General features: G+C 39.8%; 1 protein-coding gene across 4 annotated transcripts in view; it reads left to right on the forward strand.

Moving 5' to 3' along the window:
• Window positions 1-13,474: 13,474 nt before the first annotated feature.
• LOC139471362 (mediator of RNA polymerase II transcription subunit 15-like) overlaps window positions 13,475-26,658 on the forward strand; it is an 83,894-nt gene continuing 70,710 nt past the window's right edge. For 3 of the 4 annotated variants that reach the window (XM_071253687.1, XM_071253690.1, XM_071253688.1), the window contains exon 1: window positions 17,309-17,479. In XM_071253687.1, coding sequence (XP_071109788.1) covers window positions 17,422-17,479 — 58 coding nt within the window. In that variant the 5' untranslated portion in view covers window positions 17,309-17,421. Of the gene's footprint in view, window positions 13,549-17,308; window positions 17,480-26,658 lie in introns of those variants that run through there. The other variant, XM_071253689.1, reaches the window with a different exon arrangement.

Raw genomic sequence — 26,658 nt, forward strand, 5'->3', positions numbered from 1 at the left:
ATGTATTCTTAAAAGTCTAAAATCATTTATGTCCTGAATAAAATCTCTATGTCCTCTAAGAGCTCTGTATGTCTTGTGTTTTAGCTCGCTTAGTTCCTGGTCCTACCAAGGGGGCTGTTGGTCCTGTTCAATAAAATGTTTATATCTGCATGGTAGGATCAATACTCATAGTGAGAGCAGCTGCATTAACATTAAATAACATTGAGGAGGTAGCCTTTTTCTATCTAGAGTCATTAGTCTACACCAGTACGTAACTGCCTGTGACATGTAGTTAGCTGAAGTGGAGCTCTCCCACATTCACCCAGTACCATACTATTGCATGTACTTTTACCAACTTTCTGTAAATATTTGCACATTCCTATCTGAACATTTTCAGTAGTTCTACACTATGTTGTTCCCCAGATTTCTGACCCATGGCACAATATTGGTGTAACCATTGCATCACAAATCCTGAAAAGATCAGATCAGTACAATTAATATTACCTACTCTCTTTTGATATCTGTATATTGCCGTTATGGCTTTATTTGCTTGTGATGCAAGGCAGGACTGTGCTTTAGTCCAAACTAAATACCATACCTAATATCTATAAAATGACACCACCTCAAGCTTCTGGCCGTGAAGAGACCAATTCTCATAGCGGCGCAATGGGCCGCTGTTACGAAATACCATAACCTTAGTATTTTTCAAATATACTTAAATACCAGTTAATTCACAAAAGAATTTCAAACCAATAATCTTTTTTTGTAACTGTAATGCAGTTTCAGCGACTGCAGAAACATCATCAGCAAACGTGAGAGTAAATAGATTCTTCGCATCAGGAGATATATGTATACCTTGTCCACCATATTCTTCCATCATATCAAGAAGTTGAAAATAATAAACATCGGGGGACTCAAGATGCACCCTTGACGAATACCAACATAACAATGGAAGTAACTAGACAATCCATTTGAAGTTCGTACACAGGCTGATAGCTGTGAATACATTGATGAAAGAATATTGAAGCTTTTCCCATTTATACCCACATGTTTAAGGTTTGACAGTAATACATCATGTTTAACAGTATCAAAAGCTTTGGAAAAATCAATAAACAAACAGTAGAATTTCCCTCTCTTTTTGCAGGCATTTTTCTGGATCATTGCAGGGAGTGAAAATATATGATCACCAGTGGAATAATTTGATCTCAATGATTGTTTAAAATAGAAGTGAAAATGTTACACATAGAGTCTAGCAGTGATATGTACGGAAGCCTTTTAGGGCCATTTGTTTTTTTATAATTACAAGATACTAAGTTGAAATTTCAAGATATTAAGTTGAAATTTCAAGATACTACGTTGAAATTTCAAGATACTATATTGAAATTTCAAGATAGAGAAGTTGCAATTTCAAGATACTAAGTTGAAATTTCAAGATAATAAGTTTTTAACATCCTAAGATGTAAAAATACGTTTGAAGTGAATAATCTTGAAATATCAACTTAGTATCTTGAAATTTCAAGATAGTATCTTGAAATTTCAACTTCTCTATCTTGAAATTTCAACTTCTCTATCTTGAAATTTCAACTTAGTATCTTGAAATTTCAACTTAGTATCTTGAAATTTCAAGATAGTATCTTGAAATTTCAAGATAGTATCGAAAAAACAAATGGCCCTAAAAGGCTTCCGTAGATATGCGTCTGTACAAAACAAAATGTTATAAATAGCAAGTTGGACAATAACTACAATCGTCAAAGTTCTTCACGTGTGTTTTTAAAATGAATAAAAAAAACACAAATGTCGCATGTGAAAATTTAATCGAGTAGCTTATATTGTTACCCACTTAACCACGGCTGACCACACCTGTACCCTATAACAATAGGTGAGGGCACAGTGAGGTGTTCCCCTTATAACGTTTGAATGTTTTAATAAAAACGACAAAACCCTTTCCATATTTATAAGCAAAGTTGATTGTACGATTCCGACTAAATCTTGAGCGTCTGTTTATGAATCACTATCAACTAGTTATGTATGACACCTGGTGTTCGCGAGGTTATAAAATGAATGGTTCACTATGTCAAGGACCTTGGAGATCCCCAGACGCTCATCACACTGATAGCCATAAACGGGGTAATAATACTTATGCCATAATAACCTGCATGCAACCATAAGCGATAGTGTACTTGTCGATTGTTATGATGATAGTTATTACATTATTATTGTTATGTGTAGCCATCATGGTCCACTTGGCCACCGGTATAAGATAAGTTGGATGGTGACGGGTGATGTGATGACTTAGAACTCCTCAGGCTTCGATCATGACCCACATCGAACAGCATGTAGCGTGGTGTCTCTTTGTTCGAACTTTGTTCGAAATATGCTCCTGTTCACCAAGCAGTAAAATGGGTAACCTTCTAGCACCTAACAAGGCAGCTTGGGTTGCATACTCCCCAGGGAGCTGAGTATAAAAATCGAGTGCACACTGATCAATTGACCGGGGTAATAATGTAAGGGCTTTGAGCATAGACCTTGCGTATGTAGGCTAGCGTAATATAAGTACAGGCATATATAATTAAATAAATAAACCTAGAAACATCATCGGGGCGAACCGGGATTCGAACCCACAATCATAGGTTTCTGGCGTGCCCAAGGGACGCAACTCTGCACAGCGACTCGCGATGCCTTAGACGACTGGGCCACCCGTGCACCCTATTGGTAACTAAGATATATGTTATTTGTGAGAATGTATTTAATAGTTTATGAATATATAATTGATGTTTTCATGAAATTTAACAACAAAATTATTTTATTTTTAAATTTTAATGCCTCTTATTTTAAAGTGGTATTTGATAGGCCAACATTTGTTTTATTCAGCATTTGTTATCCTGTGATATTTTATTGATGTACCATGTGATACAAAACCAAACATTTGTGTGTATGCTAATTTACTCCAGCATATTTGATCCAGGCGTCTGTAAACTCATAAACTCCTTGGCCAAGACGCCTGTGAGCTATACAGTGTTTATAGTGTTTACCTTCATCCACAGAGACTTATTTGAGGTCACACTAACGCACACTCTCAAGTCACAACAACGTTAAGAAGGGCTAGATTGTTTACAGTAATATAAATAAGATCTACAATTTAATCACAGCTTTACAAGGGCCCCAACTGTCGCCAGGTTGTGATGTGTAATGCGAGTCCAGTTCAGATGTTGATTGCTTCCTATGTCTCATTAAACAGTGTTTGTTTGTTTGTTTGCTTGTTTGTCGCAATATTCCAGCTACATGTGTTGTTTTAACGCCTCACTCACCATTATTACAGCTATATAGCGGTGGCCTGTAAATATATCAAGTCTCTCTAAGGCGCCGCAATTCGCTGTACAGAGTTGCGTCCCTTGGGCATGCTGGAAACCTGTCACTGTGTGTTCGAATCCCGTTTCGCCCCGATTATGTTTCTAGGTTTGTCAGCACCATACCCGTGCTCGTGGGTTTCACCAAAGTGGTAAACGTCTGAGACCACATCACTTCGGGCTTTCCTCCCACATTAAGCTGACACGCCGCGATATAACTGGAATACCGATAAAAGCGGTGTTAAACCTTCAAGTTGAACATCCATCTAATTCAACAGAATGTCAGGAAGATATGGCTCTTTTTTCTATACAATATCGTGTCTCCATACCCATAGGCTAAAGCACGAGAGCCTTGTGTCTAATCTTTGAATAGGTATGTTTGAGCCCGAGGCAGGGGCGTATCGCTCTTTGACGTCTCTGGTGATGAACTGCACATAAAGGTAAATATATTGAACCAACTGGAGCACATTTATCGATCACATAAATAATATAAACATACAGAGTAAATCCAAAATATACCCGTGTATTATACGGATTAACTATTTGTCTTTGTGTCGGTAAATATGTCGTTGTTATTTCCATATGAATTCTCCCATGTCAATGTGACAGAAGGGGGGATGTTCCATTATTGCTAAGTGGTGTTGAACTATCAACTCCGTTAGTTAACGCATTTTCAAAGAAAAAGGTGCCTTGGTTTGAACGTTCATTTGCCTCGCCGAAGTGGTGTCCGCATAAGTCAAATGAAGCGTCGTAAAATATAACGCATTACCGCCTTCATTCGCGGATGTTTGAGGCCAAACATCTCCCAATGATTGTTTCCTGACTCGCAGTTTCTGAACAAACAAGAAAAATACTTTTGTTACAAGACAGGAACAATGTTATATATGTTACAGTCAATGGGTACAATGTCATTCACTTGAGCAATTTACAAAATGCCTAACTATTTCAGCCATTTGCAAATATATTATCCTTGAGTTAGAAGTCACATCTTTTCATTGACTCTCGTTTTCTTTTAATCCTATCATTTTCAAAATGTTTGGAATTCCTTATCATAATAAAATAGATGGACATATTTTGTTGTCAATTTGTGAAATTACTGAAATATCTAGGCGTTTCCATAACTGACCACGTGAAAAGTACAGTGATTTTGCACATTAACTGTAACATATTAATGTCAAAAAAAAAAAAAATTTTAAATATAAAAATGTAACATATATATATAAATGTACATATTCATGTGAGAAATTTAGTGTGTGTTTTTCTTGAGTATAATATAATTTCTTTGAACATTTTTCTTTTCAGGTTTATTCTGTACTTATCAGTAGCGGACTCTCTGAACTTGTACACAGCAGACATTAATTCATAAGCAGCATATCAACAAAAACATTAAATGCGCTGTGGTACCGGTAGAGCAGGACATGCTGTCCTTTTTCGCAAACATTTGATGCCATCGCGGATTTTACAGTGATCAATTCATAAAATTGTCACCGCTATTTTGGTTTTTACGACCAATGGAATATGATCGGTGATCAACATTGGTAATTCCCTGGCGTTGACGTTTTATATTTGTGATAAAAGAACATTATCCTTTGTTTATTACTATCTATTTCTTACGGATAAAATATCAATAATTAATAGAGCGACAAAATCCTTTCCATAAACATAAGAAATCTCTGACAAAAGGTCGATTTCCCACGATATCATTTTCATGTGTTATATTATTCCCTCACAATGTATTCCGTTAAATTCCAAATTATACCAAAGCTGTATAATTTATATGGAGCACATAGTTTGTATGGTCTTTAAATTTGTTGAAACAAACAAACAAAACTTAAATTGCCGTTTCAAGCAAGCAAAAGACAAAATCAAACCGTCACTGCAACTGAATATGTCCGAGAAATTTATTGCTGAAATTATTTAAAACCGAAAACCACCTTCGTCTTGTCATGCAGTTTTAATTATATAATCTTATTCAAGAATCAGTTTTCGCTGAGTTGAGTTGCTCAGCAAAAATACATTTTCAAGTGATATTTTTTATGCCAGAGAGGTTCAGCGCTTTAACAAACAGAATATGCGAGCCCTTCTGTACGGCTACTTTAATTTTATTTAAGACGCGGGTAGAATAAGAGTTGTCGTTCTTGTTTGAAGTAGTTCTCGTGTTCATACTACAATGTGGAAGCTTTTGTTTGTTTGTTTGTTGTTTAACGCCGCACGGCGGTCTGTAAATAATCGAGTCTTGATCAGACAATCCAGTGATTGGCATCATGACAATAGATCTACGTAATTGGTTGGTTTGTTTGTTATTAAACGCCGCACGCGGCAATATTCCAGCTGTATGACGCGGTCTATAAATAATCGAGTCTGGACCAGACAATCCAGGGATTGATATCATGAGCATCGATCCACGCAATTGGGATACGATGACATGCATCAACCAAGTCAGCGAGCCTGACCACCCGATCCCGTTAGTCGCCTTTTACCGCGAGCATGGGTTACTGTAGATCTTTTCTAACCCGAATCTTCACGGGAACAATATGGAAACCTTCGAGATGGGCACGAGTCAGTTTTCGGCTTGTCCCGGAATGGGACGAGATGGTCACAAATCATTCGTGACCAGGTTACGGAAAGGGGCGAGTGGTGACGAATGAAATGGGGCACATGTCTCCATTCGGCTTGTCCCGGAATGGGACGAGTTGGTCACGAATGGGGCACATGTCTACATTCGGCTTGTCCAGGAATGGAACGAGATGGTCATGAATGAGACCAAGTGTTTAAAAATACTTCTTATGGCTTTACATCTTTTAAAGTAAAGTAAATTTTAAATAACTCATTTCTATTGATACCATTTGTGATATTGAAAGACCCGTGAAGATCCGGGGTAGAATAGGTCTTCAGCAAGCCATTCTTGCCATAAAAGGCGACTATGTATGTCGTAAGATGCTCATGATGTCAATCTCTGGATTGTCTGGTCCAGACTCGATTATTTACGGACCGCCTTCATATGGCTGGAATAATGCCGAGTGCAACAACAAACAGACAATCAAATCATAATGAAAGAACTGTTGCCTCAGTGTATTTTTTATGTAAAAAGATATTTAATAACTAGACGCTGATTGAGGCCATATTAATGTGTCGGTACTTGCATCAATAGGTAGGAAGGCAACAAAATTTATTTGCGCCGTGTTGATCCTCTCGATCAAGTTTTCTTCTGTGTTGCGTAGGCAGCTCCATGTTTCCCGTCGTGAGACGGTTGCCTGATAAGGCTCGTGATAAAACACATTCGACAGCCCGCACGGAATGTTCACCAGGTAAGTGAACTTGTAAATTGATAGCCTTTTATGACCGCTATGTGACAACAGATTGTGCTCAGTCAGTAGGACTGTTGGATACGTGTGCATGTGAGTCTGTATTTGACATGACAGATCGCCATGACGATGGGCCTCAAGCAGGAACAGGTTGGTTATAGTTGACACTGCTGACGTATATCTCCCTGTGACTCCATTATTGTCAAATATTGTCAAAAGATTAGCATTTATAAGAAAGATTCAACCACGTTCATTGGGGGTGGGGGTGTTTTGCGACATGTAAGTTTGTGGCATGTAAATATGGACTTACTGCAACCCACGTGGTCATCGGGTCCGCATTCACAAAGCGACGTTTGTGGTGTACGACTATTGTACAGAATTCTGTGTCAAACTTGCCTGCAATATACAATGTAGCAATATCGATTTGTGTGAATGGGCCTTGACTACACATTACAGGTGCGATGATTTATGGTGAGACTATGTGAAATGGGGTTTAACGTCGCGTTCAAGATTATTGTACATGTGTATGCGTGCGTGCGTGCGTGCGGACTTATGTCCGGTTTAATCAGCTCGTCCACTGAGATACTATGCCGCATTTTGACATAAACACCCCACATGGACACAGTATACTGACCACTGTCCTTGTTTTATTCCCTTAATGCCGAGAGGGCGGTCGGGTAGCCTAGTGGTTAAAGCGTTCGCTCGTCACGCCGAAGACCCGGGTTCGATTCCCGACATGGGTACAATGTGTGAAGCCCATTTCAGGTGTCCCCCGCCGTGATATTGCTGAAATATTGCTAACAGCAGCGTAAACCCATACTCACTCACTTACTCATTTAATGACGAGTGCCATCTTTAACGTCTTTTGGGTCGGTGGGATAGCCTAGTGGTTAAAGCGTTCGCTCTTCACGTCAAACATCGGGTTCGATTCCTCACATGGGTACAATGTGTGAAGCCTATTTCAGGTGTCCCCCACCGTGATGTTGCTGGAATATGACCTATATATGACCTATATATGACCTACTCATAGCACAGATTCATCATGACTCGAAAACTTCGGATTGTCAGGATTTTGACGTTATCAGTGCACAGTGACGTAAAGGCGCCTCGCAGAGTTGCGGCCCTTGTGCGTGCCAGAATCCTTTGAAACCTGTTCAAAGACCTGCATTATTTCGAACTTTCCTCCGACATCAAGCTAACACGCCGTGATATAACTGAAATTGTGTTCAAAGCGAACTTAAACCAAACACATTCATTCATTCAAAGCGGCTTTGAACCAAAATCACTCACTCACTAATTATTGAATCAGCTGAAAATTGGCATTGGTCCATTTTGAGATAGTCCATTCATAGACTCGAACAATCCTTTGAGACGTGCATTCAGCTGTGAATGTAAACCCGCATTTCTCGTATTTCGCTGGTCTCGTGCAGAGCGCACGTAAACATCGGGCTACACGTGCAGACTGACACGCAGGCGAGACATTAAACCCAATATGAATGCACGAAGTTTCTGTGCAGCTGCAGTTGTGATTCTTGAAGAGGCCTTCTTTCAATACGCGCAGCACACTGTAGTTTTAATCTTGGACTATCAGTACTCTTTTTGTTTGTTTTGTTTGTTGTTTAACGCCGAACTCATCAATATTCCATCTATATGACGGCGGTCTGTAAATAATCGCGTCTGGACCAGACAATCCAGTAATTATTATCATGAGCATCGATCCACGCAATTGGGATACGATGACATGCATCAACCAAGTCAGCGAGCCTGACCACCCGATCCCGTTAGTCGCCTCTTACGACAAGCATAGTCGCCTTTTATGGCAAGCATTAGTTGCTGAAGACCTATTCTACCCCGGCTCTTCACGGGTCGCCCTTTAAAGTGATTTGCGAGTACTTTCGAAAGAATTAAGTTGTGTGTGTTTAACCACATATGTATATGCAATATCCGATATCCAGCTGTGAAATAAAAAGGATTGGGGGTAAAATATAATATACAATTTAATACTTCTTTATCCCACGTAATGATCAGGGGCACGGGTGGCCCAGGCTGTGCAGAGTTGCGTCCCTTGGGCACGCCAGAAACCTATGATTGTGGATTTGTGTCCCTGTTCGCCCCGATTATGTTTCTAGGTTTGTCAGCACCATACCCGTGCTGGTTGGTTTCACCGAAGTGGTAAACGTCTGAGACCTGCATCACTTGGGGGCGTTCATCCCACATTAAGCTGACATGACGTGGTGTAACTGGAATACTGTTAAAAGTGGCGTTAAACTTAATTAGACAGTTATGGACAATGACAATACCTTTCTCAAACAATTTACAAACTTCTATATTTCTGGACCGCCTCCGTGGTCTAGTGGTAGAGCATCCGCGCGGAGAGCAGAAGGTCGGGGGTTCGATCCCCGACGATAAAAGATGGTACTTGTTGTTACCTTTCTTGGCGCTTGGCGTAATGGGGCTAAAACAAGGACTGGCTCGGAGTCTGGTATTAATATTAAACTGTGGCATGGTATCTCAGTGGGCTAGCACTAATCGGAATTAGTTCGGACTAGTACAAGCATCCACACACACACACACACACAAATACACACGCACAAACACACACGTGCATGGACGTCACTACATAAATGCAATACTCTTGGAGGCGACTTTAAACCATTTCACCTCACCTTACCCAAAAGTGTGAGGTCAAGCAAATGATTGAAGCTAACGTAAAATGTCTCCATAAAAACCAGTTTCCAGCATCTGTCAATTCCAAACTGTTAAACAAGAAGACAAGAAAAACAAGTGACTTTCGATCTTGATGTTATATGTTCACAGGTCTTGCTTACTCAAATTTATGTTTTGATGTCATTATATCAAACAGTTTTGATGGTTCAGTACAGAAAGTGAGTGGGTTGAGTGTAATTGTCAGTGTCCAATTTTTAAAAAAGATCGGAGTCCATTATATCCTCTTATATCAACCTTACTATTAGTATCTACTGCGTAACACTAATACATTGCCTCCTGAAACATCTATAGCTTGTTTGGGAACCAATTCTAACCCTATAGCCCCACGGGGGGCACGGGGGCCCAGTCGTCTAAGGCGCCGCGATTCGCTGTGCAGAGTTGCGTCCCTTGGACACGCCAGAAACTTATGATTGTGGGCTCGAATCCCGGTTCGCCCCGATTTTGTTTCTAGGTTTGTCAGAACCATACCCGTGCTCGTGGGTTTCACCGAAGTGGTAAACGTCTGAGACCTGCATCACTTCGGGCTTTCCTCCCACATTAAGCTGACACGCCGCGATATAACTGGAATACTGTTAAAAGCGGCGTTAAACCCAACTCACTCACTCACTCACTCACTCACTCACTCACTCACTCACTATAGCCCCACGGTGGTAATATGAACGCTTGAACTCATGCATATATTTAGTGAAAGGGGAAGACACTTCGGTTTTAATCCCACAATAAATAGAAAGCCATTATTTATCTTCCTTTTTTTCTCTCTTTTACGGTTGGAATATTTTTTTGGAATTGATATTGTATTCTGAGTCCCTGCAACAGACGAGGCCAAACACCCGGGGTAGTTTATGTTTATTTGTTCAAGCTATATGACGGCGGTCTGTAGATAATCGAGTCTGGACCATACAATCCAGTGATTGACATCATGAGCTCGACCCACGCAATTGGGATCGATGACATGCATCAACCAAGTCAGCGAGCCTGACCACCCGATCCCGTTAGTCGCCTCATACCACAAACATAGCCACCTTTTACGGCAAGCATGGGTTGCTGAAGACCTATTCTACCCCGGATCTTCACGGGTCTCCAAAAAGGCCCGACAGTGACAGAACTCTTAAAGACCAATTTATTCAACAGTCGCGAGAATGTATCTTATCAAGTTCAAAAGGTTTATACTACCAACATGTAAAAGAATTACCAAAATTCGAAAATTTTCTATTACTTCCCAAAAATATCTACTTGCCAATTTTACAATTTCGCACATCCAATCTTCATTTGCCCATTGAAACCGGCAGATGGCGAGGGTTACTGGGAGAAGACCTTGTCTGCAGACTATGCAATTCATCTGCTGTTGGAGACGAGTTTCACTATCTTTCTAGGTGTGAAGCTCTTCTCCAGCAACGACTTCTTTACATCCCAAAGAATTGTAATATCTGCCAAATATGTGTAAACTGCGTAAAACGTTACCACCTCAAAATAGATCCGCTTTGAAACATATGTGCAGATTCCTTGTACATTTGAACACATTATTACGTTAAAGCTATATATATATTGTACCACCGTTGGTGTTGTGGGTTTTTTTCAGAGAAATAAACTAAACTGATATGAGTGTGCTTATTATAGCCCTTATTATATAGCCCCATGACACCGGAACAGTGTTGGTATACGGGTAGACACGGCTGGCCGAACAAATAGGACACACGGATAAAAATAGATTACTTTGTCGCCCGTCGTGCTTGAAATGTTTATTCTGGGAGATGTGTCATCCCAACACATACGCCACCAACAAAAAACTCTTTTGAAAAACAAACGTCGGCACTGTGCTGTAGGTTACATGACTTGCACTATTTTCTCATTATTTAAATACAGACCTATTTATGAGTCATTGTTATCTTGTTCATTTTTTTTAAATCATTATTTTGGAATGAATAAATAATTCACGTATTTCTTAGGTATCATTATTTCGTTTTTGGGAAAATGTGTTGGATAAATATGCTAATGTATACTGAAAGGAGAACTAAACGAAAAATATATTTCTTAAATAGAAATCAAATGGTAAAGTCTTATATAATGTTAACAAAATGAATCGTCGCTATATGGCTGAAATAATGCCGATGCGACGTTAAATTGTAACTCACTAACAAAATGAAAGTAAATATTTTGACGTTTCTTTTTTTATATTTTACTTCAGTGATCTTTGAGATAATTAAAACCGGTTCGCGAATGTTGTTTATTTTCCACGGAAGCGTTCCCTGTTCTCATTTAAAACCGCAATAAGTTCAATCTCATTAGGATATAGTGTCAAGAACAATATCCGTTGTGTTAACTAACATGTCACATAGTTAAGTTCATTCTGTGTCAAAGGCAACAGCTCTCTAGTTCGGAACTTCACACAGGAAATCAAGTGCCGTGTAAATCGGCAATGCATATATACTAGTATCCTTACAACTTACTACAGATAATGACTCGGTGAGGAGGCTGCTGTTGAAATACACTTTTTGAGGATATATATGTTTATGAATGTATGGGTGTGTATGTGTGTGGGGGGTGGGTGTGTATGTGTGTGTGGGGTGGGTGGTTTTTTTTGTCTTGCAACAGCTGCAAAACCCTATATTATTGAAAAAACAACGTGCAACAATGCTGAAGCGTAACTGTTTATTTTCCAAGTATTTTCTGGGTCATTTTATTATTTTTCGATCACATGCCAGCCAATTTTGTCCTATAGTCACTTTGATGCCTGCATAGATATGCTGCCTGTTTGTGTATTTGCAGAGCTCCAGAGCAATTGAGTTTTTACTCGAAGATTTCTATTTTTATTGGGTGATTACATTTTTATTGGGTAACCAATATTTTTTCACTCATCTATTCATCACTCTATTGGGTTTTTTCCCCAAAAATGTGTAAACATTTTTAGATTTAAATAAAAATATAAAACAATGTTTCAGATGTATAAAGGGGTTCTAACTATAGGTTTGATTTGGAAAGTAAATTAGGTCGAAATTGTGTTTCGGAAATTAGCTTCATTGTACGCATGCTCAAAAAGTCTCATTGGTTAATTACGCATGCTGTTTTTATACATTTGAGTTTTTCATTAAATGCATGCGTTTCTGTACGCAAGTTAATTGAAAGCAGCTTATCTGTAGCTCTGTATTTGGTTCCATTGTGAGGTGAAATGGGGTTGAACGTCGCGTCCAAGATTATTGCACTTATATAGCGACGTGCATGCACGTGTGTGTGAGTGGCTGCTTGTACTAGTCCGGACTGATGCCGATTTATAGTGCTAGCCCACTGAGATACCATGCCGCAGTTTAACATACTGACCTCGAGCCAACCAGTCCTTGTTTTAGCCCCTTAATGCCGAGCGCCAGACAGGGTAACAACAAGTACCATCTTTTAACGTCTTTTGGTATGACGCGGCCGGGGATCGAACCCCGGACCTTCCGCTCTCCGGGCGGACGCTCTACCACTAGGCCACGGAGGCGGTCTTGGTTCCAATGCAGCCTATGTGTACGGGAAATATTGTACTTAATACATGCAATCTGTTAAGGGTGTATTATACACCCTTCGTAGTTAGAAGGGGGCACGGTTGATCCAGTCGTCTAAGTCGCCGCGATTCGCTGTGCAGAGTTGCGTCTCTTGGGCACGCCAGAAACCTATGATTGTGGGTTCGAATCCTTGATCGCCCCGATTATGTTTCTAGGTTTGTCAGCACCATACCCGTGCTCGTGGGTTTCACCGAAGTGGTAAACGTCTGAGACCTGCATCACTTCGGGCTTTCCTCCCACATTAAGTTGACCTTCCATGATATAACTGGAATACTGTTAACTCACTCACTCACTCACTCGTAGTTAGACTCCGTACTTTTCAGCCACTCCTCTTACAAAGTAAATGTGAACGAAGAGAACGCTGTCGATGATGTTGTGAAATAAGTACTATAAAATTGGCGTTTTAATCATTGTACACATGTGACTTCAAGATGGTGAATCACATTGACATTGTAGTTCAGTGGTAACAGGAAGTTACTTGAAATTCAGTGAATCTGATAAAAGGGACTATTTCCCCGTGATAAGGATATTGATCGACGAGATATCCGGTAACTTTAAATGACTGAGGCCAAATCAGCCTCCTTTAGCGACACAAAACGACGAAGAAATTACCAGTGTCAAACTAAACGCGTGTCTTATCCAGCTGTATGTGTAAGTCGACATTTATTTTCAATGTTTTTCTTGTGTTTCATATATTTATACACATATTGATTCTGTTTAGCGTTTCTCTCATTGCTCGTTATCGTTTGAGAAGGCGACACGCTTCTGTTTGACAAGTTCATGGGCCATGTATTAAACTAATGGTCTATACTACTGTCGCTATATGGCTGAAATAATGCCGATGCATTTTAACTCACCTACTATAGTCATGGGCGGATACAGCTTATTTGAAAAGGGGGGGTGCACAATTAAGATCTATTTATTGTCTTTGGTGGTCATTTATACAGAAATAAAGATTTTTTCGAAATAAAAAGGAGGGATTGCTCAGTGCGGCGTTATTACGACCAAAGCATACATTACGAGTTATTTCTGTAAACCACATCAGTATGTTTATTACATAGTTTTTATACATGTAAATACAAGTACACCATGTCGCCAGCTTCATGTGCGATACGGGGACACGGGTGGCCCAGTCGTCTAAGGCGCAACGATTCGCTGTGCAGAGTTGCGTCCCTTGGGCACACCAGAAACCTATGATTGTGGGTTCGAATCCCGGTTCGCCCCGATTGTGTTTCTAGGTTGCTTCACCGAAGTGGTAAATGTCTGAGACCTGCATCACTCCGGGCTTTCCTCCCACATTAAGCTGACACTCCGTGATATGACTGGAATAATGTTAAAAGCGGCGTTAAACCCAACTCACTCACTCGCTCATGTGAAAAACGTACACACTAAACAAGGAATGTTGAGCTTTATTCACTCAGGTCACAATCGGCGGCATAGAGGCACAACAATATACAAATATGTTTTGTTTGTTTGTTGTTTAACACCGAACTCAGCAATATTCCAGCTATTTGACGGCGGTCTGTAAATAATCGAATCTGGACTACACAATCCAGTGTTTGATATCCTGAGCATCGATCCACGCAATTGGGATACGATGACATGCGTCAACCAAGTCAGCGAGCCTGACCATCCGATCCCGTTAGTCGCCCCTTACGACAAGCATAGTCGCCTCTTACGACAAGCATGGGTTGCTGTAAACTAACATTTAGTCTCTGAAATCTTATATAACACAATATCCTTCTTGACTCAAAAAAAAAAAAAAAATCCCTATGCTGATTTGGAATAGAGCTAGCTTGAGCTGGCTAGACTTGCTTTTGTATGCATTTCTAGATTATTATTTTTCATAAAATAAATATATTCCACGGTCATGGTGCAGGGTTGCTGAAGACCTATTCCTTCCGGGATACAAATACGTGCATCACATCATTGGTACAACTGGGTGTCAACATGGTTTACGAGCAATATGTACACAGTTAACATCTAAAGAATTAAAATTCATTAGCATGATTTAAACGTAGACATTGTTATTTTGCAAAATTTGAAAAGTTTTGTCAATTCAAACTTTTAAAAAGGACTCATTTTGTACATGCTGGGGGAAAAGTGTTTTAAGGCCAGACAAATAAATCATGGAATGCGTCACCGACATCATAGAGGGCGCACAAAATACCTGTCCGTTCAGTTAAAGGCACGTTCTTCCGTCTTCCGGTTTAAATGAGTAAGTGATGTATGATTTGAAGTTCTGAATGTGGGCCGGTAAGATTCTTGTAATGCGTTTAAGTATTAAGTGTTTTACAATGCTGTTAGTTACTCCTTTAAAAGAATGTTCAATAGGCGACATAGGTATACTTATAAAGGAACTACTACTACTACTACTACTACTACTACTACTAAACCTGTGAGTGTGGGTTCGAATCCCGGTTCTCCTCGATTATGTTTCTAGGTTTGTCAGCACCATACCCGTGCTCGTGGGTTTCACCGAAGTGGTATAAACGTCTGAGACCTGCATCACTTCGGGCTTTCCTCCCACATTAAGCTGACACGCCGTGATATGACTGGAATACTGTTAAAAGCGGCGATAAACTCAACTCACTCACTATACTACTACTACGTACTACTACTACTACTACTACTACCTATGAATAATAATGAAAGGACTTAGATGTCCTGATAAAACTTGTAAAACGCACATAGTAAACAAACTACCAATATGGTGCTGTGAGATACTATTGTATAAGTGTCGCTTGCTTGGTTCTTGGTGGGTTTGTTTCAAATGATGCATATTACACTGTTCCTTTTCTGATGAATGGAAGTCATTATCTATCATTTTTCAAATAGACGAGACAAGTGTGTGTTGGTTTGATGCCCTGTGTTCCTTCTATGTCCCCATTAAGTCTCTTCAAATTATCCCTTGGGCACGCCAGAAACCTATGATTGTGGGTTCGAATCCCGGTTCGCCCCGATTATGTTTCTAGATTTGTCAGCACCATACCCGTGCTCGTGGGTTTCACCGAAGTGGTAAACGTCTGAGACCTGCATTACTTCGGCTTTCCTCCCACATTAAGCTGACATGCTGCGATATAACTGGAATACTGTTAAAAGCGGCGTTAAACCCAACTCACTCACTCACTCACTCTTCAAATCAAGGTAACATGGGCGGTGGGATAGCCTTCTGGTTAAAGCGTTCACTCGAAGGCCCGGGTTCGATTCCCCACTTACAAGTGTACAATATATAAAGACCATTTGTGGTTTTCAGTGCCGTGATGTAGCTGCATAAAAACTCATTCACTCGGTCACAAATGCGTTATTCTCAATATATGTTTTAAGGCGTGCGTGGTGCATGTTGATATTTCTGTATTTCAAATTAGGAAGTTGTTTATTTTCAAATCAGTGTAATTCTTCAAAATTCAGTTGTAATGTTGTTTGTGTGTCTACGATGGTAACGTAAAATGCATACTAGTAACGGGTTGAAAGCTGAGCATAAAATTGTCATAAATAAACTAGGTCAAGCATGGAACTAAGAGTATCTCTGAGTGACTGATTAATGAATAATATATATTTTATAATATGGACATTATATGCAAAAGTACTAGGCGTATATTGTTTCCCATTAAAATATACCGTTAATGGCAGATACTGAAATTATTCTCCAAACTTCATGAATGTGTGTTTTTTTGTTGTTAACGCCCCACTCAGCAATATAATTGAGTCTGGACCAGATAATCCAGTGACCGACGTCATGAGCATCGATCTACGCAATTAAAAAAACATGAATGCAGCGTGTATGTCTGAAATGTTGTTTGCCTATCTGAAACCTATTTGTGGACTGCAGAACAAAATGGTACATTAATATATATTTTGTAAAAAAATTTAGATAAGGATAATATTTTGAGAAATAGACCTTTTTTGCTCAGACACTTGGACACTAATATGTTTTCCATTTTAGTCATGGTGTCATAGTTTAAAATGTGTCGAAGCCTGTCTGAGTAGCAGCTCGGGTTCTATTTATTACATCCTGCGTTGATATGAATAAAATATTGATGTCGTTAGTGTAAGACAACATCCATCTGCTAACTGCCTCAGTAGCAAAACAGTTGGATGAGATGTGTTTTACGTGCCAAATCACACCAGGTCTTCCAATTTGATATCTTCGCGCTCTCAGTAGCTTCATTTGCCTTGTGTTAATATCCTTGTATACATCTTTCAAATTGTCAGTGTTGTTTAATCATTCATATGATTCTAAACCGAAATTAAGCAAAAACACTTTCCTTTCGACAGACATAACAAATATATGGAGATAACGATAATATCCTATATGTATTGCAACGGTTTCAACAGACGTGCGTCTTAGCCGCGATTATTAATAGACGTCGTTAGGAAAGTAGTGTTACGTTCACTTCCTGTATTTTCCGCGAGATGGAAAGGCTGGACGTACGATGACAACATGTTGATTCAATGGTGAACAAAATGATCGCTAACGGAGAGTGGATTTACTTGCTGATGAACTGACGACAGCCTGTTAACATGGCTGAGGCAAGACAAGGGTCGGACACGCTCCCCCAAAGGGGAAAGGTAGAACAAGGTGAGCTAAAAACCTCAACGGGCACCTGCCGTGACCGAGGGGGTCTTTGTTTGTGTGTACACTGACAGTGTCAAGCGTAACCCATCGTGGATTTAATGAAATTATAAAATGTCAGTTCGTGTTAACTTTGTATCAAGACGCGTATCATGACATTTGGGTGTATCGGTGAATCAATTATGAATCATATCGTGGTAAGATGTTGTATAAGGCGATCAGCTGAATTGTGGATTTGCATCAGTGGTTATTAGTTGTGGTCGCAGCAGTAGCCGTACCGCTGTCATGTACGACATTCCACTGTCCATATTAACGTACACCAAGCAGTGTTTTTTGACTGTTTGATACACGGGAATGTAAATTATATCGATCATGAACGCACGTGTAATTAATATTTGTGAGAAAGGACGTCTGCTTTTACCATGTTTACAGATCAGTACCAGGTGATTATGTCATTACACGGTTAGCGTGTCCGGTTTTACAATTCACATTTGTCAGCCACGTGTTCAATAAAACATAAGTGTTGTGGCACTCTTGGACACAATGACAGCAGGGACGTTGTCTTCATGGCTAATGTAAAATCAGTGATGTCTGTGGTGTTTATGACTAGCTTTTAAGGGGCAGAAAATAATCCTTTCTGCAACGCCATTCCATTTCTTTGTGCAACATTACCGATCCTCTATGACAAGAATCGGTTAGAACATTTTAATAAAATCAGTAAGGATTAATTTGAATCAATATTGGGGCCACGTAAATATAATAATGCATCAATTGCACAGTCTGTGCCCAAATTTTCTGAATCTACTTGCCTGAAATAGTATCTGGGCATCTATTTCAGTATTATTTTAGTGTTAATATATGGACTGTTTTAAGTTGAGCATTTAAGACCAAACAAAGTTTTACTAGACTCGGGCTTCAGACTAGTTACATAAGTCGTGACTAGTGGTATATTATATTGATGCATTGACTATTTAACACCATTAGAAAACTCTTTGATTGTCAAGTATTTTACACTCCAAATACAACAGAACAGATTATTAATTGTTCATCTAATAGTTCACAACAATAAACAACACTACACATCTCCCTCAAGATCGCATCCATGCAAATTGTAGGTAATGAAAGATAGCTATTTCGCCATTATGCTATCAGGCTAATCAATAGGCCAATTAGCAAGACTGGCGCTGGGTTGAAAGTTAATAAGATCAATTACAGTAAGTGGGGTTGGGCATTGTCACCTGATACTCAGCAATTTACAACAAGTAGAGTATATTACACAACTTGTTTCTCCTGTTAGCTGGTTCCTGCTCATGAAGTGCTCATTTTAGCTGTTTTCCCTTGCTCAGCAGTATTTTTAGTCCAGGATGCCAATGTCCTCTCCCTGACAACAGCAGGTGAATGTCTTCAATCCTTGGAAATCTCTTCCTCGTGTGTAACTTACTGCCACTTCCTCTTGTGCCAATGTCCTCTCCAAGACAACAGCAGGTGAATGTCTTCAGTCCTTGGAAATCTCTTCCTCATGGGTAACTTACTGCTACTTCCTCTTGCTTTCGTCCTGGTGACACTATTAGGCCGCCCTCAAAATATGTTCCCGACCCAAATCTGGAGTCCTGCCACTGAATCCATTTTTCCTGTGTTTCTATAGTTTCACCATTTCTTTTATCGCCATCCAGATATTGTTTGTATTACGTCCCACTGTTGACTTGTGAAGAAGTGGTTAGAATTGGTCTTCAGTAACCCATGCTTTTCATAAGAGGTGACAAACTCAGTAATATTCCAGCTACATATGATGTGGTCTGCAAATAATCAAGTCTTGACAAGACAATCCAGTTACCGTATTCGATGTAATAAGCACCCCGCTCTAATAAGCGCCCACGGCGATATTTTCCAATATATTGGCTAGTGAACAATCCCCAATTAGCACCCTTCCAACTGATCAATCTAAACAAATTCGTGTGAATTTATTCGTGTATAATACGCACTCGTGTGTTATATGCACCCTTAATTACGGGCAATTAAATTCTGGAAAAATATATCTGTCGTGTATAATACGCACAGACTTTTCTTTGGTATCATTTCAGGCTGTCAGCAGAAACCATAAAATTTACAATCTTTCGACTCTTTCACCCAAATGATATTCTAATAACAGCCCCCTATTTCTAATTTCGAGAGCGCTCCCTGCGCTTATTACGTCGAATACGGTATTGACATAATAAGCATCGATCCACACAATTTGGATACAATGACCAAGTCAGTGAGTCTGACCGCCGGATCCGTTAGTCGTCTCTTATGGCAATCATAGTTGCCTCTCAATTTACTGAATACCTCTCACACCCAAGAGCATATGCTTAATAAACTAACTCTAATCCACTCTCACCCCCTTGTCTGCTCCACCAGACAGTGCTATATCCCCTTTTCAGCTTTTCCTGAAATTTAGAGACATAAGGGTTTCTCATGCTTGGGGGTTCCTTTATAGAATTATTTTAATTCAACTTTATTTAACAGTATCTCTGGATTGTCTGGTCCACACTCAATTATTTACAGACTGACGTCATATAGCTGTAATATTGCTGAGTGTGGCGTTAAACAACAAACTAACTCGCTCACTCAACTTTGACTGGAGTAAGCTACCACGGACCAAACTGAAGGTTTCTTGTGCAAGGTCAGATGGACACAATATGTTTTAGTTTCTGTTCTGCCATTTTTAGAACATGGATATGGACTCGTGCAGGTCGTACCTCAACCAGCTATGTTTACAACAAATTACACACATTGAATGTTGCTGATTCGAACTTGATAAAGTAGTACTATTGCGATAACTATTGATATTGAAAGAAACTATCGCGATGACTATTGATATTGCAAGCAACTATTGCAATAAATATCATTAGTTTTCAGTGTATCATTTTAGATGGATTTTAGAGTTGGATTAAACCTTGGAACTGAAGTTTCCTTTGAATGTGATAACCATAACAACAAATACAAAGTAAAGTTTGAGATATGACTGATTTGTTTTTTCTTTACTCTAATTTAAGAAAAAGAAACTTCCACATTACCATGTGTAAATTACTACCACTCATGATCAAAAGAAAAACAAATTTGTACAGCATTGCATGTATTTTATTGATATGGTAAATGCAATCGAAACAATCGATATTCCTAACTGAAATCGATACTATTGATCGGAAACTGATTAAACAATCGATAGATTGACTTTAAGTGCTTACAAATAGTAATATGTCGACATTTCGATTTATCATGACACCCCAATGAGTTACCATTCATAACTGCTGCAACACTAGACTAGGACTACACTATATTGAGATGTATTGAACTAAATTTGTAGTACATGTATTTTGATCATTTAATTTTAGACCGCCTCCGTGGTCTAATGGTAGAGCGTCCGCCCGGAGAGCGGAAGGTCCGGGGTTCGATCCCCAGCCGCGTCATACCAAAAGACATTAAAAGATGGTACTTGTTGTTATCCTGTCTGGCGCTCGGCATTAGGGGCTAAAAACAAGGACTGGTAGGCTCGGAGTCAGTATACTGTGTCTGAGTGGGGTATTCATGTTCAACTGCGGCATGGTATCTCAGTGAGCTAGCAGTATAAATCGGCATCAGTCTGGACTAGTACAAGCAGCCACACAAACACATACATGTGCATGCACGTCGCTATATAAGTGCAATAATCTTGGACGCGACGTCAAACCCCATTTCACCTCACCTCACCATTTAATTTTAAAAATATCTTTCTTGTCTGACAGTCCTAACAAGTCAGGGCTAGTCAGTATGGTATAACCACTCATTTGTTTCTGTTCATGATATTTTGAAATACATATATGTAGCCACTTTCAAAGCAATGAATCCTTGATGTGGTTAATGTATGTACCATTTTAACCTCAGGCATTCTTGGTGACCAACACATGTGCTTTCCGACAACAAGATAACATTCCAATCACCTTATTCACGCTTAGTAACTACTTATGATTAACTTCAGCCCTAATAATAATGATAATATAAATGTTAAAGGATCAATCAAGATTGGATAAATCACGTTTTATTACCAGTTGTGTTTCATCCTGGTTATATGCAGCTAAAACATGACAAAAAACTACCCCATGTTAACGTTTAATATAAATGTTTGCAGCATGAGGAGGTTGGGTAATTTGAACCACACCACTTTCATTTTCAAACACTGACCTTATTTTTTCAAATTTGATGTGAACAGCATTTGTGTTTCTTGTACCGATTGGGTGTTGTATCTTGGGTCCGGGGAGGGGGGGTGGGGTGTGTGTGTGTGTGTGTGTGTGTGTGTGTTGGGGGTGCACATCCTTCCTTTTTTGCAACATACTGAAGTTCAAACAATCGAAAATGTTACAGGCGACCGGATGTACTATACTTAAACATTTGACAACACTATGGCTTTTTCAGTTGGGGGTACATTTTCAACACTATACAAGAATTTCCAATTCACAAAATGTATGCTTCCTTTTCCCCAAACCTGTAGCTGCCCCTGGATGATACTGCATTTTATCATCCAAAACTGGCTTCCACAGGAGATATGGCTTGGATGAGATCAAGCTATATCTACACTGTAGATATCGCTCGCTGCAATGAAATTACGTCACAATGCGTTGCAGACCATTGTGACGTCACTGGTTACCATGACGTCACAATCAAATGACATCACTAATGGCTCTGCTACTGAAGCTGTTAGCAGTACTTTTTACACTGAAGACACTGCTGATTACTGTCTACAAATTGAAAAAACTGGAAGAATGATGTTGGATGATAAATAAAATCTCACCCTCGTGTCTTTTGATATCAAATATATCAATACTCTTTGATAAAAGTGTCAAAAATCCTCGGCAAGCCTCGGTATTGTTCCGCTTTTATCAACTCGTGTTGATATATTTGATATCAAACACAAGGGTGAGATTCTCGAGATATATATATGGCTCCTCATTTATACATTGATCTGAATCCCGAGGAATGAAACAATATCTTGAAATAAATCACTATAGTAATTGTGGTGATATCCCATAGTGACCAGGGATTCCCCACGCAGTTGATGGCACTAGTCTAAAAACTTGGCACTTCACGATAGATATTTGTTTGTTTGTTTGTTGTTTAATGCTGCAATCAGCAATATCACAGTTATATGACGGCAGTCTGTAAATAACTAAGTCTGGATCAGACAACCCAGTGATTGACATCATGAGCATCGATCCACGTAATTGGGATACGAAGACGTGCATCATGAACCGTTTCAGCGAGCCTGACCATCTGATCCCGTTAGTCGCCAAAGTTGTCATTACTTTCATCTACATCGCACGTGTTTTCTTTTTTATGATCTGCATCTTGCTGCATCCCTGAAGCTAAGTGATCTGCAGGGTGTCCGGTAGATTTGGTTTCAGATCAGGACTTTTTTATGTTTAGGAGCTCATTATTTTCCCAACATGAACATGTGCTCAATTGTTATTTTAAAAAAGATAATAACGAACTGTGATCAATGGGCACGTTAACATAATCAGAGAAAAAGGGCACATTATTTTGTTTTCACTACCATATGAGGCATATGTATAGAGAAATAAAATAACGGTCTCAATATTTTTCAGCAAAAATCCCAGCCGCACCCTGGTAAATCAAATGGTTGCTTCATTAAAATCTCCCAGCAGACAACCTGTAAGAGCCGACATCACTTGACAAGGCTGTATGTCAGACAGTGTGTGACCTGTTTTACATATAAGTCTGAACTCTCTGATCCTGGGGAATTGTGGACCTTCTTGAATTGTTGCCAGTGTTTTGTGTACGTTTGTGTTTGCTCTAAGTCTTGGCCTGTGTCGTGTTGGTATTAGGAGATTGCAGGAAGTGTATAATATAATTGTGTCAGTTCTCACAGGAAGAATGTGTATTCTACTTAAGTCAATGACGGCTGTTTGCATTAATCATCAGAAGTGTTAGATGGGAAAAACGCAGGGTGAAACTGCTTAACCTGATTTGTTTGCAATTCAACATGAAGAGTCCCTTGGGCATTCAAGCAAGCTGTAATTGTGGGTTCGAATCCTGGTTCGCCCGATTATGTTTCTAGGTTTGTCAGCACCATATCCGTGCTTGTGGGTTTAACCAAAGTGGTAAACGTCTGCATCGGGCTTTCCTCCCACATTAAGCTGACATACCGTGATATAACTGGAATACTGTTCAATGATGAATTTCACCCAACTCACTCACTCACTCACTCACTCACTCACTCACTTTCTCACTTTCTCACTCACTCATTCGGGGCGGTCGGGTAGCCTAGTGGTTAAAGCGTTCGCTCGTCACGTCAAAGACCCAGGTTCGATTCATGGGTACAATGTGTGAAGCCAATTTCTGGTGTCCCCCGCCATGATATTACTGGAATATTGCTACAAGCCGCGTAAAACCATACTCCTCAACCTCACTCACTCACTCACTTGCCCCCTTTACTTTAGTACATTTCTCACTGGGTTTTCAAAATATAAAATGGTCTCAAAAAACTATTTTACAAACAAGAACTGGTTTCTGATAGTGCCCTTAAGCACAGGTGACTTATTTTAATTTTGATTTTATGCGTCCCATTGGCACTTAAATATCATCAATTGTCTCTGTGTGGATTGAGACTGAACGATATGGATTTCTGTTGCCGCGAAAATGTTGCCATACTTGAGTCAGAGCTCCAGATAAGCTTTTGGTGTTGTGGGTATTTTACCCATGCATATTAAAATCATTGGGTATCAGTAATTCTATCCGGGTATTCAAATTTCTGTTACCCACTAGTTTTTACACATGTGGGTATTTAAGTTAAATTTTAAAAACACTATTCATCTAGTCATAGCAAACTCGTGTCGTGTGGGTTCGAGAGCTTTATAGGACTCAAATACCAAGATATATACTGCCACAAGAAAGTGTGATGGCAAATGATCATGATGTAACTGTCATCGTAGAGTTTGGCAAGGTTGACGGAATGCCCGTTTATAATTTCAAAATAAGTTGTATACGCAGGGTTACTTCACATTATATTGATGATATGCACAAGTTTTATTTTTGTAGCGTATCTGTAATGTTCGTTGCGCTTGGATTTTATTTTACTGCGTATTTCTGCATTTCTGATGCGTATTTTACGTAGATGCGCAGCTTATCTGGAGCTCTGCTCTGCTCTGCTTCCTTGTTCTCATTTAAAACCGCAATAAGTTCAATCTCATTAGGATATAGTGTCAAGAACAATATCCGTTGTGTTAACTAACATGTCTCATGGTTAAGTTCATTCTGAGTCAAAGGCAACAGCTCTCTACTTCGGAACTTCACACAGGAAATCAAGTGCCGTGTAAATCGGCAATGCATATATACTAGTATCCTTACAACTTACTACAGATAATGACTCGGTGAGGAGGCTGCTGTTGAAATACACTTTTTGAGGATATATATGTTTATGAATGTATGGGTGTGTGTGTGTGTGTGTGTGTGTGTGTGTGTGTGTGTGTGTGTGTGTGTGTGTGTGTGTGTGTGTGTGTGTGTGTGTGTGTGTGTGTGTTTCCCTCCCATAACGTAGACCTCCAAAATGCAGACCTCCCAAAAAGCAGTTAAAATTAGCTCACTAATTAATTGGGCCATGCTGGTCACACCTAATTAATGAATGGACTGGTCCTCTCCCCTGCTATGTGTGTATGCATGAGTGTAGAGCAGATGCTAAATGCTGTGTGTGGGAGCCAGGTGATGCAGGTTGAGGTATACACCAAACTGCACTGGGGGACCTCACTGTTACAAAGCTGTCATCCTGTCTGAAATGCCTGTGATATGAAACACCTTTCCTGTCAACTAATTCCAGCATGAAGTAAGCTGCTCAGGCTGGAAACTCTAATTCTGTTGCCTATGAAAGGTTGGTTGGTTGTTTTGTTTGTTGTTTAACGCTGCACTCAGCAATATTCCGGCTATATGATGGCGGTCTGTAAATAATCGAGTCTGGACCAGACAATCCAGTGATTAATATCATGAGCATCGATCCACGCAATTGGGATCGATGACATGCATCAACCAAGTCAGCGAGCCTGACCACCCGATCCCGTTAGTCGCCTTTTACCCTGTGAAAGGGAACAAGACACATTTAACATGGTGGTAGTAGGGATGTGGATGAAGACATGGAGTTGTTGCTGTTACAAATACTGGACAATATATAGGTTTCTTTATAGACATTTTTTTGACACCTGACAAATTAGGTATGTCATAAGATCTCCAGAATGGCAACACTCACTGGTTGTGACTAGTCAGCATGTTCTTCATGGACCATTGACATTGGGCTGATGTGCTGTGATATAACTGAAGTACTGACCAAAGCAGTGATAAACCCAACCCAGCTCCTCCCAGAACACAGCACTGGTGGATCCATCCCTCCCGCTCTAATCCTTCCCCTTTCTGCCTCCTTCCCTCCTTCGAGACCCTTGTTCACTCTGCATTGCACTGCTCTGCTCCGCTCCGCCTCTCTCACTCACTCACTCACTCACTCACTCAGAATATGCTCATATGTGTTGTGTTAGTGGATCATACTCACAATATGCTCAAATGTGTTGTGTTAGTGGATCATACTCTCTCACTCACTCACTCACTCACTCACTCACTCACTCACAATATGGCCACATGTGTTGTGTTAGTGGATCATACTCTCTCACTCACTCACTCACTCACTCACTCACTCACAATATGGCCACATGTGTTGTGTTAGTGGATCATACTCACAATATGCTCAAATGTGTTGTGTTAGTGGATCATACTCTCTCACTCACTCACTCACTCACTCACTCACTCACTCACAATATGGCCACATGTGTTGTGTTAGTGGATGATACTCACTCACTCACTCACTCACTCACAATATGGCCAGATGTATTGTAAGTGGATCATACTCACTCACTCACTCACTCACAATATGGCCAGATGTATTGTTAGAGGATCATACTCACTCACTCACTCACAATATGGCCAGATGTATTGTTAGAGGATCATACTCACTCACTCACTCACAATATGGCCAGATGTATTGTTAGAGGATCATACTCACTCACTCACTCACAATATGGCCAGATGTATTGTTAGAGGATCATACTCACTCACTCACTCACAATATGGCCAGATGTATTGTTAGTGGATCATACTCACTCACTCACTCACTC

Source organism: Haliotis cracherodii, unplaced genomic scaffold (assembly GCF_022045235.1).
Source record: "Haliotis cracherodii isolate W230 unplaced genomic scaffold, xgHalCrac1.p SCAF_22, whole genome shotgun sequence".
Taxonomy (NCBI): Eukaryota; Metazoa; Mollusca; class Gastropoda; order Lepetellida; family Haliotidae; genus Haliotis; species Haliotis cracherodii.